The sequence below is a fragment of the Strigops habroptila genome, chromosome 3 (genome assembly GCF_004027225.2).
Source record: "Strigops habroptila isolate Jane chromosome 3, bStrHab1.2.pri, whole genome shotgun sequence".
NCBI lineage: Eukaryota > Metazoa > Chordata > Aves > Psittaciformes > Psittacidae > Strigops > Strigops habroptila.
This window is the reverse complement of record NC_044279.2, coordinates 10,073,084-10,086,217: the sequence shown is the minus strand read 5'-3', so window position 1 is coordinate 10,086,217 and position 13,134 is coordinate 10,073,084. Positions and strand designations below refer to the sequence as shown.

Sequence of the window (13,134 nt, the reverse complement as noted above, 5' to 3'; positions counted from 1 at the left end):
TAGGGATTTTGCTTGAAATCACTAACTTTTTTACTACAGTATACAATTTGAATTATATTTGCCTTACAATTATGGCAACTCACATTAAATAAAAATTTCAAAAAAAGTCTGTTAACTCTCTTAATAAACAGATTGATAGAATTTGTTCTAAGTGTTGAAGCTTAAATGTACAATTTCTACCCCGAAGCTGACAGGCTGTTGACAGATGTGTCTTTGCATTAGTTTAATGAATACAAACATTTCTGCTGAGTCTTTATGCACTGCTTAGCTGTAGATGTTGTATGTGTGTGACAGCTCACGTGGAAGACCTTCTGCAATTTGCTTCAGTTTAGCTGAGGAGGCATTTTGCAATCAAAGGCAAAAGGAAGACAACTTCCGTCTTTGATTACATGTATGTGATGTGTACAAGTGTCCAAGTTGACTGTGACTGACATGTGACTTGATTCTGTGATGCACTGGTGTAATGCTATTTCTTTATTAAACTAGACAGGTACTCACGATTTCTTATTGCTGCTGGACGAAATTCAATCTCCACTTCCAAATTCTACTAACATTTTCCAGTGCCCTCATGGAAACCATTGCACTCTGTGGAATCGTACCACACTGGACTGCTAGACAGCCTATCAAAGTCAATACTGGAGAGCTCACTGCCACTGGGAGCTCAAGTGGCACAAAGCTCACAAAACAGGAAAATTAGGTATCTTTGCAAAGTATCACTTCCAGTTGGGTGGCTTCCACAACTTTTTTGATGCTGACAACCTGTTCCAAACACTCTACATGAAACTTTAGTGTTCGTGCTATAATTTCCCCAGTGTACTAATCCTGAAATAGGGAATGATGTTTATATGGAGTGTCAATGTCATGACTACAGTTATCCCTTCAAAACTCCAAGTACTGTTTTCCAATCAGTTGCAGCATTTAATATCTGCACAAATATGTGAAGCTGCAGAAACTGCTTACAGTGGGAGCCTTGGAGGGCATAACCAGCTAATTCTGCATTTGAAAGCCACTACAAATTACAAAACACAAAGAACAAACCCTCTTTATTCTATCCAGCCTGTACTAATCACTCATGTATTCTCAGATGACTAAATATAAAAGATAGAAATTGCTGAAGAACCTGAATGGCAACTCATGCAGACCTCTGACAAATAAGATACTGATCCTGCAACTGATAGAAGGGAATGGACTTGGACAGCGAAGAACATGTTAAATTATAAAGGTAATTTTTTTTAGCCAGGACTTCTTTCTGTTGTTAATAAATAACAGAGTGATTCCCAAATCAGAAATCTTACTTCTCACTTCTCAAGGAAAAGAAATACTGCAAAAATGAAAACTTTGTCCTGATGATGTCATCCTCATTCAAAATTGCCTCCTCCAACCCCACAAAAAACAGCCCTCGACACTTGCATAACTTCTTGATAATCCTCCTTATCCAAAACAAACAAACACATGGCTTTGTGGTATGAGAACTTTTGGGCTGGGAGACAGAAGATCACCCACAGAGTTACAAATAGCCAAGAAACCTCATGAGGGTCAAAAAAGACAGCTAACTCAGGTAATTATAAATCTGGTGTTAGCTACTTCTCAGAAAGCACATGCAGTAATTTCAAGGTAAATGCACTGCAGAACGTGCCATGACCTGGGTATTGTATGATTAGAAGGAAAATGGTTTTCATTTTCTGAAGAATTGGTGCTAACCACTTTATGTAAAACATAAAGAGCCTTCCAAATTCTGAACATGACTTTGTTGTAGGTTTTTTTCTGAATCTTAGTAAGGCTGTAATATGGATTCTTTTATTTCCAGGGAAAGCAATGAAGCAAATAACCATTGCTTTAGACAGCAGACATTCCTTGGGACTTTTCAGCAAGGTGTGCAAAAAGACTACATTCACAGGTACTGCAAATGACTGTGTCAGCCTTCATGCAGTACTGATAACTGTAGAACTGCATATTAAAAAAAAGAATAAAAATTAAAAAAAAGCAAGTACTTCTTACCATGTAACCCTCAGTGTACTGAAACTGAGCTCTTGAACTGTCTTCTGCTGTGGGACTCAGGGGCTTAGGGTCAGACATAGAGCGTTGCATCATCTTTGCCGCCTTTGGGCTTGATGGAGGAACTTTGGCAATGTCAGCATGCAGCATCTTCTGAGGGCTGATGTCATCAGTGATGGGTTTTTCATAGGGTACAAATGCTGACTCTAGAACTTTGCTTGGTGAAACGGGTGAAATGGGTGAATAGAGAACTTTGGGAGATTTGGGAGGGGAAGGGACTACCTGCAGTGTGGAGTCTGGACGAAGGTGGGATGAGTATCCTATCTCTAATGGTGTTGGGCGTTTTTTATCTTTCTGAGGAGATGAAGCTGACAGATACTGGGGACTTTGAGTATCTGACTCTGTCTCTGTTTGACATCCCAAACTTTCTCCTTTATATGTCTTTTCTGGAGCTGAAATGTGTTTTATGATTTCAACCTTAGCATCCAAACGGGCCCTGATTGAAGGCGTTCTTATTGTTCCTACAGGTTCTGTTTGTACCGAAATCTCTGCCACTGTCTGAACTGCAATACTAGATACTTTGGAGAATTGTTTAGCTTTGTCTGCCTCAGCAGTACTCTCACTGTATTTCCCTACACGAGGCTTCCTTCTGGATCTGCTAGAAAGATCCCATTCATCTTGATCTTCATCATCCGTCTGAACACTTGTATCAACACTCTTCTTATTTCTTCGTCTCCTATTTGTATAACCTCTGTCTGCTCCGTCTTCATCATCAGTTTGCACTCCACTGTCCACTATCTTTTTGAAGCACCGGGGCTCTTCTTCCAAGGTCTCCTCAAGCTCCTCATATGGACCACGTAATTTTGGCATAGAACTTCTCTTTTTCAATTGCTTCTCCTCTCTAACATCAATATCCTTAAGAGACATTTCTGAAGCAGAGCTTAGGATACCAGACCTGGGTATGTACTGGGTAATGCCATCAGACTGTACTGTATACCATGTTTGGCTTTGTGGAATTTCAATACCCAGCACTCCCGAAGCTGTAGTGGTTGCATCATCAGCAGGCCAAAACTGGCCATTTTCTGTGGTTGCATATTGTCCTTCCAAAAGTGTTTGATCTGTGGTAGCTTGTGGCGAGCCAGTTCCCGAAGGGTCATAACCATACTGATATATTTGACGAATTTTTTGCTCCTCCAACTGTTGGTGGAGCTGTTGTTGAAGTTGTTGGAATTGTTCAAGCTGCAACTGCTGCTGGGCTAATGTCTCTTGCCTCATCATAAACTGAGCTTGTCGTTCCTCCTCTTGTTGAAATAGGAGATGATGTTTCATGGATTGCAACTCCTCAAGCTTTTTTTGCACCATAAACTTTTCTTGTTCCCTAAATCTTTGAATTTCCTGACGTTCCCATTCCAGCTCTTCTGCAAAGCGCTGCTGCTTAATTTTCTCAAGCTCAAGAAGTTCTCGCTCCAAGTCAAGCTGCTGCTGTTTGCCTTCTTCAGGGGCAATGAGAAGGGCAACCTCATCTTCAATTACATCTGTATAAACTTCAGATGCTGTAGTTAAAGTGGGTATCAAGCTGGTTGGCTCAGTGGTAATAGTTTCTATAGTAAGAGGTGGTAACCCTGTCTCCATCTCAACGGCAGTAATTGCACTATCTTTTTCAGCTGCCACTGTTGTCAAGAAACTGTATGATCTTGGGAGAGGTTGACTTTGTTGCAAAGTTGATAAAGAAGGCACCGAGTCAATTGTCTGGAGAGCAGGTAAATCTCTGACAGATGTACTAAAAATAGAACCGGGTTGTGTAGTGATGGCAAATGTAGATGGGATTGGAGTCGCTACTGAAGAATAAACAACACCATTGGATGATCTTAAAACACTTCCAACACCAAACTGGGAACCCAAAGATGATACCATTCTTGCTTGGGAATACTGTGGTGTACTGAGCCCGATGCCAGAAATCACCTGCCGAGTCTCTGGATAAGGACCAGTAGTCTTGCTTGAGTAATCCATAACCTCACCTGAAATTACAGGGCAAAGTTACAGTCCAGTCCCACAAAAAAATGCTGCTTTGCGGATTCTGAAAGTCATCCCATCTTGATGAATTAAATAGGAAGGGGAAACTGCATGCAAATCTTCAGGTTAATGATCTAGTTTAGATGTGAAGGAAACAGCATTTCTGAACATGCAGGCACATGCAGGCACCTCTGTGCAAAACATATATGTGAAATGAAGAAATGAAAAACATGTGTAATCCAGAATAATTTGTCACACTGTCCAAAAGAAAACAAAACAACAGAAGGAGGGGAAAAATAATAAAAAAATTATCCTGAAATGAGGTGAGGAACATCAAAATTATATTTCAAAGAAAGATCTGCTGCTGTGTCATACTGACCTGTAGTAACTCTTCCAGAAGTAAGATCTACTGCTGCATCAGTTGCCCCAACTCGATAATCAAAGCTATTCTTGCTTTTGTAGGCAAACAGTCCAGCTTCCGATAAATTTGTGTCAGACATAGATGGTTTCATACCTCCCACTCCTCGGTAGCCATATGATCCTGAACGATCATACTGATAATGGTCATCTCTGTAACCAAAGCGATCTTCAGGAAGTGTAGTTGGTGGCTGCTGTGCTGTACAGCTCCTACCAAATGGCAATTTATAAACCATATCACAGCAGACAGCTCTTCTCCCTGCAGTCAGATCCACAGGCTTTTCATCATCTTCTATCACTGTTGTTATGATATCTGAAGTAGCTTCATCCATTGTTACTACTGTTCTGTGGGATTTTGTAGTGCTAAGGTCAACTGCTCCACTCTCCATAGGCTCCTGAGCAGTGGAGAGATCAGTCCAACCATTTGTAACACCAACAGGTGGTACAGTAACAGGCTTTGTGGTAGCCCATGTCACTGCATGGGTTGCACTACCTAGGGATAAATTTATTGGCACTTCATGTCTACCTGCAGAGAATGCCTGGCTGCCTGTTACTCTGTATGCAGGCTCAAAATGCTTTGCTGTTGTTAGCTGCAGCGGCGTTGTCATCGCATGCCCCAGATCCACAAGGCTGCCTGTACTGGCAGTGTAGCTTACAGTGGCAGTGCAGGTCACTACAGTTACTGTCTCAGTGACTACAGACAGAGAAGGATCAGCAACGCATGTAGTACTAAGATTTATTATAGCTGGCTGGACAGTACTTACTGGCCGCCCACATGAATCACTTGGTGGCATTTGCCTTCTCACATCCACGGAAACAGCAGACAGATCCATACAGCTGTCTCTCATTTCAATATCCATCTTAGTCAAAGTGCGAAGATCTATGACATCGCCCAGTGGATGGAATCTTCCATTCTCTCTATACCTGGGTTGATCTCCTATGTGTAGTGGCTCTGGAGGTATAGTAATAGCAACACTACCTAAACCAAAACCGGGCACTGGGCCCTTAACCACAGACACTGTGGTCTTGGTTACCTCTGTTGTTACTACTTCTGATTTTAAACCAGGCATTTTTTCAAAAGTTGCCTGTGTTGTGGCTGGAATAGCTTGCAAAGCACCTGAAATATACATACTCTGATCCGCCATACTTTGAATTTCCATAGTTTTCATGGGTGGAGTAAAAATTGCTTGCATAGGCTGGGGAATCTGTTCTGTAGAAGGTGGTTCTAAAGGCCAGCTGGTAACAGCCTGACTAGTTATAGCTTCTGTGGGAGTTCCAGGCTCAGATGGCAATGTGATGACAACATAGGTTTCCTGTGAGGGTTTTGTCAACCTTGGTGAAGATTTGTTAGAGTGTGGAGACAAAGGGGAAGTGGGAGACGCTATTTTGTATTCAGTTGCAGGGACCAAATTCAGAGTCATACTTGAAGTCAATGACAAACCTATTGGTTTGGGCTGTGTTTCTGCTGGCTTATGAACAGCTATTGGGAGTGGAGGAACTGCTGGTTTAGGAGCAATTGGAGGTTTGGTTACTTCAGTGGGCCTGTGACTGAAAACAAGCCCTGCTGGAATGGAGGATGGTTTGGGTGGTACAGGAGGTGGTGTTGGGGTGTATGTTTTTGTGATAGGTACCACATGATTCTTTAATACAGCAGTGGACTCTAGTGTTGGAACACTTGTGACTGAAGGTACCACTGTGGGAGCTGTTGCTGCTGGAGTCTTAATCTGTGACTTCTTTTTGGGATAAATGGCTGGCTTGGGTAAAATAGGTGGAGGTAATGGTGGTGGAGGAAGTGGTGGAGGAGGAGGAGGTGAGGGTGGAGAAGGTTGTGCAGGAGAATCCAAAGAAGAGCTTCTAAAAAGCGAGAATACTTTGGCTGTTATAGCAGGAGCTGAGGAAGGCACAGAGACCATGCTGGTCTTACTTACAACACTGGGAGTAGGTACAGAAGATGTTTCTGATGCAGGCTCTGTAACTGGTACTGACACGACACATACAGGTGGCTGCTCAGATGCAGTGCTAATCAAATTAATCCTTGTCATACCAACACCCAATTCTTTGTGTGAATCTTCATGATGAATTTTGACAGTGCCAGCCTCTACCGTACTTTTAATTATCCTAGCTGCTTCCTTTTCTGATTTGGAGGTATCAAAGGTAATGGTATCATCTGCATATTGCTTGGGTTTTATAACTGTAGTTGCCACTACTGAAGGTGCAGTTTCAGGCAAACAAACTGCAGGTTGATCCACACTTTCCTTATCTGATGCTATAGATGGCTTTTTAGTGGCTTCAGCAATAGATTCATAAGGCATGCTCACTTCATAGTACTCTTTTGTAGATGTTAAGGGAACTTGGGTTATTATCCTGACACCTTCAGAATCTGCTAGCTTACATACAGCATCTGCTGTATCTACATAACCTGTGGTTGCACTGTCTATAGGTGATGAACTATCTGTGGTACAAACTGAAGATGTAGATGATGTTAAGGAAGCTGTATCAGAAGGTAATATTGATGCAGCACCTTCTGATGTCTCAGAGTATGTCAACATTGATGTTTCATGAGAAATTATTTCTTGAATTTCTCTGGCATAATCTGTTAAGTATTCATCTTCAATTTCCTCTGCTGTAAAATGCTGTGTTATTTTAACATCTGGAATAGAAAGTGCTGTGCTACTGACAGGTGATACATCTGAGATTGCTGAAGTAGTGCTTGATGTTAAGGATGTACTATCCACTGTTTCTCCAACACTAGATACCTGTGTATCAGATGTGGGAACAAAACCTGAAGTTGGTTGTGTTGGACTGGACCCTGGGGTTAGCTGCATTCTCTGTCTTTTCATAAGCTCTTCATAAGCAGCTTCTGCATCTAACAACTGCTTTTCCTCAGTGGTGGAAGTTACTGTGCTGTCTAATACAACTATTTCATGACTTTCTGGGATAATGTAAGAACTAGAAACAATATCTTCTTGAGGCATCATGGAATGTAAAGTCTCAACACCATAGTAGTCTTTCTGTAGATCAGTAATTTTCTGTGGTTCCTCATAGATCTGCTCTGAAGCTCTTATTTTTTTCTCTTTTCCTCTCTGTTGTATATAATCATTGCTCTCATCTTGTCTCATGACAAGATTGGTATCAATAGTTCCATTGTAAGTATCCTCTACTAAAGATTCGTAAATATAATCCTCTATTAGCATTCCACCATATAAAGATTCTTTTTCAAATACTTCATCTTTTTCATTTGCAATTTGAAATGACTTGGACTTATGCATCATCTCCTCATATACCTCTTCAGCACTTTTCAATGTCTTTTGACCATTTTCTTCTTTTGGGAGTCCAATTGGTTGTTCATCTGTTGGTGAGTAGAGAGAGACAGCAGTAGGCAATTTGTAAACTTTTTGTACTTCTATTATTTTTTCTGGGCTGATCTCAAATCCTTCCGGATCTGACTCAATACTAGGTGAATATTCAGAACAGGAAGATCTGTGCAGCTCTTCCATTTCTGCTGCTTGTCGTAATTCTTCTGTTGGAGATGCATCTTCAATGGGAGAAAGATTACTTGGTGGAGTCTTTGGACGTTCTCTTCTTCTCTGAGCTCTTAGTTCATCCTTGTCCTTTTTAGATTTTTTGCTTGAACTTTTTCTTTGTTGCTGTTCTAATTCACGCTGTTTCTCTTGTTCCTTTAGCAGTTCTTCCTCTTCCCGTAGTTCTTCTTCTTCTGAAGAATCTTCAATAGTTGGAAGAAGAGGACCATGTGACCGATGTCTGGCTTTGCGCTGTTGTTTGCTCTCCCCTCCCAGTTTTTTGTGACTAGGACTGCTGTCACTATCTTCATCAAGTGATGACACTGAAGTAGGAGACGTACCTGGTGTGAAACTAGAAGCGTGTAAACTAGAAGACCCTTCTCCTCTAGATCTGTCTTCTGGTGAATCGGTAAGACTCTCCATCTCTAGCTCAGGCTCTTCGTCAAAATATAAAATACCTTTCTGTTGTTCGGATGCTTGAGAATATTTGTTTGTTATTGTACTATTTAATTCTATTGTTTTGAAACGCCGAAGGCCTCCTCCTCCAGTTACTGCAAGTTCTTCACTGTCTTGACTTTTAGTTTCCCTGTATTTTGGCTCTGGGCTTTCATCAAAAGTCTCATCATCATCATCATGCCATGAATGTCTTCTTCCTGCATCCTCGTCATAGCCTGCACTGCTTTTCCGTGTCATTCTTCTATGTTTTCCAGCTGTTCCTTTGGCTTTGCTTTTCACTTCTTCTTTCCTTTGGCTTTCAGTTACACTGATCTCTTTGAGTTGACTTCTAATGAACTCATCATCTTCAGAACCTGAGGCATCTTCATCAGCACTCATCTCTATAATCTGTTTTCTAATGAAGTCTTCCTCATCACCTGATCCCTGACTGTCATCTCGTTTGTACTCATCACTGCTTGAAGAACCTATACTAGCTCTTCTTTTTCTCCTTGGGACAGGTGAGTTTTCACTCTCACTGCTGTCTTCCACAGAATCATAGCGTTGTCTTCTTGCCAATATGTCATCTCCTTCATCTTCTTCCTTGTAGTCTGCCTGGGAGGAAGCACTTCCCTTACCATCTTCTACAATGGTTCTTTCACATTCTTGAATAGCTTCTAAGTCTTCCTCATCTGAACTGTAAAATTCTGGAGTGACTGGCAAAGGCTTTGGTTTATGTTGATCCTTTGTCTGTTCACCATACATTTCATAAAGCTCTTTGTTGTTCACAGATTTTTCATCAGAAAGTGTACTTGCCTGAGCTTCCAGAATAGATAGTACAGTACTTTCCAATTTAGCTAGATCTGAGGGGCTTGGTGGACTTTCTTGTGAAACAGTATCTTTTTTATGAGATTCTCTGAGTAAATCCTTTTCATCACTGGGGATATGACTTGGAATTTCACCAAGTGAACTTGATATCCCATCAGAAGAATACCCGGTGTCACTCAGACCTTGTGGACTTTTCTGTTGCTGAGAGCTTGATGTGTCTGATTTGTCATCCTCCTTTTCCTAAAAAAATAAATACATACGTGTGTGTATATATTTATATATAAATTCTTAATGTCTCCAGGCAATTAAATACATGTGGGATTTTTTTTTCTAAAAGATGAGTTAATGTCTCAGATGAAAAAATATGATGCCAAGAATAATTATTTTAAACCATAAAAGACTGAATACTAATTTTGTTATTCAAAGCTATTAAAATAATACCACAAGTTCGTCAGATTTTAAGTTTCTGCATTGAATCTAAGTATGCTTTGCGTGGCTGTCCACTGATTTTATTCATTGTAACTGATTTTATTAGTTTTAAGATGACCTTCTATTTTTCAATATAAGCAAATACTGCATTCAATTTTTTTCAGAACACTTACTAATGATAATCTATCATTTGTTCACATATGCATGGGACAAGTTGTTTGGGGGTTAATTTAAATGAAGACTGTAACTACCTGTGGTTCAAAACTGCCTACATAGTTCCAGATACAAAGTAATATAGCTTGCCAAATGTCACCTGCAGTATTTCTGAGCTCTGCTCTTTTTTTGCCCATTTAATATTTTATAATTTTTAGCAATATGTCAGTCATTTCAAATTTTGGACCTATGGTTCAGTTTTGGTGATGTAAGTGTTACACATTGTAACACGAAACAGAATACATGGAGTATTGAAGCATGATTTAATGCAATTTGGAATGTCTCTATATCTGCAATTCAGCATTGTACAAACACTTTCTGAGTACCTCATAAAGAAGAAGATTCTCAGTACATTTGTAATGCAGAGGTAAGCTACTGGTAGGGAACTACAATTGCAGGGACGAAAGCATAATGGTCAGATATTGATCAAAAGAAATGAGGAAGCAAAGAAGGCAGGCATACCTGACACAGCATCATAACCAATGTTTCCATTCTCATCCCTAATTAAACACCCTTAGTCAATCTCCTAGCTTCCAGATCCTTCTATATAATTCTGAATGACATGCACCTCTATTTCCTTCTTTAGATAACAAAAATACCAGTAATATCCTACAGCAAGTATGTCCACACTGGAGTTCCATTCCTGCTTCTCTCAACAGTGGAATGCTCTGTACTTGGTGAAAGTACCTCAACATTTGGCTAACAAAACAGCTCATTCTCTAAATGACAGGTCACCTGAGCTGTCAGCTGACAATCTTACAAAATGTCCTTACCTCCGCTAGCAATTTGAGAACAAGCATCCCAAAGTCTCCTGATTTTAATAATATGAGGTGACCTTCAGATTTGTTATGGTCCTCAATAACACAAATAGGTAGCATTTGTCTTTGCTAACCAAAGTCAATGACTTCAGAAGTACAGCAAACCATTTATTTAAAGCTTTAATTTACCAACTTGCTTGGCAAAATGCTGAGTTAGAAAAATTACTGTCAAATAAATACATTAAGAAAATGATAACGATAGTTAAGTATAACTCAAAAGTACATTTACACTCATGTTAAACTGGTATCAGTTACAAATATTTTCAAATGTTTATTCATATTAAAGTTATTTTTAATGCCAAAATATCATAAACCAAATATTTGTTATTGTCAGTTGTCTCATTTTTAAAAACCAGCCAGGTTTTTTCATTATTTAATTTAGATTCAAAATACCTATTCTTGCCTATAGGTATATAACTCTTCACATAACCCTACATTAAAACACTAATATTACAGTAATCTAAGAATTAATATTTTATTAAGTAATTTCTATTTCATGTTAGTAATTAATGCCATACTTTGCAAAATCAGATACTAACTTGAATATAAACTACACCTGTTCTTACCAATATTGTACCCAATATGATAAACACAGATATCTGATATCAGAGCAAAATCCATTGCAATTAAAAATCAAATATGATAACAAGAATTTCTAAGGACAACTCTAATGACAAGCCTGTGGTTAATATATAAATATGGAGAAATCTATAGTACACCAAACAACTTTGGGATGTCATCAACACTTAAACACTTCAGCACTTAACTATTTTGAAAAATTTACTCTTCGATATTCTACAGCCCTTAATAGCAGAATTATATACATTCTTCATTAAAAGTCAGCTATGAGGCATATTTAAAAATTTTAGGGTTTGTATGTTATTGTTATGTTTTTGTTCCCTTTATTAAAGAAGAAAGTGTTTAAGGGGAAAATCCAAAGAGTGTTTAATATCAGAAGGTCTCCCAGGAATTAATGGACAGACTGTATCCATCTAGTGAAAGTAAACTTGCCAGATCTTAGCTCTCCCCAGGGAGATGAAGTGATACAGTTACTTTTAAAGCAGAGACAGAAGCCATCAGCTAAATAGTTAAGCTCAGAAATAGGTAGACAACAATCAGTTGTGGAACAGCTTTAGCCATTCTCCTTGTAATTTGCGATGATGCCACTATCTGCGAGTCCTTTGTGTAGTATCTGGTTAATGACCAAACCAGGGGAGATGGCAATATCGGTATTGCCCATCCTGTTGTTAAACCTCTGTGTATGCCATAACATCACTGCTATGAATAACAGGAAACTGAATACAGGAAAAACTGCTATTTGTACAGTAAGAGGAAGAAGAATATCTACAATAAGGAGGGACTTCTTTTATCACTAGAAATAATTATCATGTGAAAATCCAACTTTCTTTTTTAAGGCTACCACAATACGAATATATTTTCTATTATTTTTCTATGTGTAGTTGTCTGCCCTATGATACATCATGCAAAAATTATCCTGCACATCATATTTTGAGATCATATGCATGTAACTTACAATAAATAATATTTGGTCTTCGTGCTTCTTTACCCTTTTTCCTGCATCCTCAGAACTAGGCTATTGCTATTAGCTACATCTGTTCTTAAATGACTGCTAATTTATTTTCTACGATTGGCCATCACTTCTATAAAGACAGCATCATTGCCAAATTTGTAAACACTGATATCTGTGATTTGTTAAGAAGCATTCTACAGATTGTACTGGATCACAACTTTAGCCTCTCCATGTCTTTAGGGTGTTGCTACCTGTTTTTTTATTAGTGAAAAATGAGGATAATATTATTAACTTATCTCATTTGAATACTGCACGAGTTAGTAATTACCATTGGCAGAGCTCTGGATATAAAACGGCATCAGCACTTTGTCAAGTGCAGAAAGTATTAGGTTTTCCCTCGCATCCCTATTAAAAATAGAACTACCTGAAAGCCTTCATACAATTCTGTCCTGAAATACACATAAAATATATTCTTCAATTTCTAGATATTGTCCTTTACCCACTGAAATGGAATCAATGTCTGATATCTAAATTGTTATCTCCTCTTCTGCTTCTGTCACATGCTCTCTTGGGAAGAATTGTTAGAAGGGTGTTTGATGTACAGCATGGAGGACATTGAAATACTTCAATAACCAAAAATAAAAGTAAATAAGAGTTAGTATTATGAAGTAGCAGCAAGGCAAGGCACCAGCCTCTTTTTTTTTTTTAATTTTGAACAATTTGAGCTGCTTCTTAATTTTTCAATTTATTTTTTTAGGATTTTTCCAAGAAGCAAAAAGGGGAAAAAAGCGGGAAAAATTCCGTTCTGTAAAAAAAGCTATTGCTTTTTTCATTCACTCAATTCTGATTTGTATTTCAGAGTGTTCTAATTTTAAAAATATGTACAAGCAGATATGTATGGGTTGTTTGGTATTTTTCATGAAACTTCTGCTTTACA

At 38.8% G+C, this 13,134-nt stretch overlaps 1 protein-coding gene across 9 annotated transcripts in view; it reads right to left on the bottom strand.

The window, feature by feature from the left end:
* The window catches only part of PCLO (piccolo presynaptic cytomatrix protein), a 351,165-nt gene that overhangs the window by 174,773 nt on the left and 163,258 nt on the right, over positions 1 to 13,134 (bottom strand). For all 9 annotated transcript variants that reach the window (XR_003990563.1, XR_003990564.1, XM_030479514.1 and 6 more), the window contains exons 5-6: positions 4,388 to 9,446; positions 1,999 to 4,013 (exon numbers count right to left, since the gene is read on the bottom strand). Coding sequence is in view for 7 of the 9 variants with exons in the window: in XM_030479514.1 (XP_030335374.1) it covers positions 1,999 to 4,013; positions 4,388 to 9,446 (7,074 nt within the window). In the remaining 2 variants the exon portion in view is untranslated. The remainder of the gene's footprint in view (positions 1 to 1,998; positions 4,014 to 4,387; positions 9,447 to 13,134) is intronic.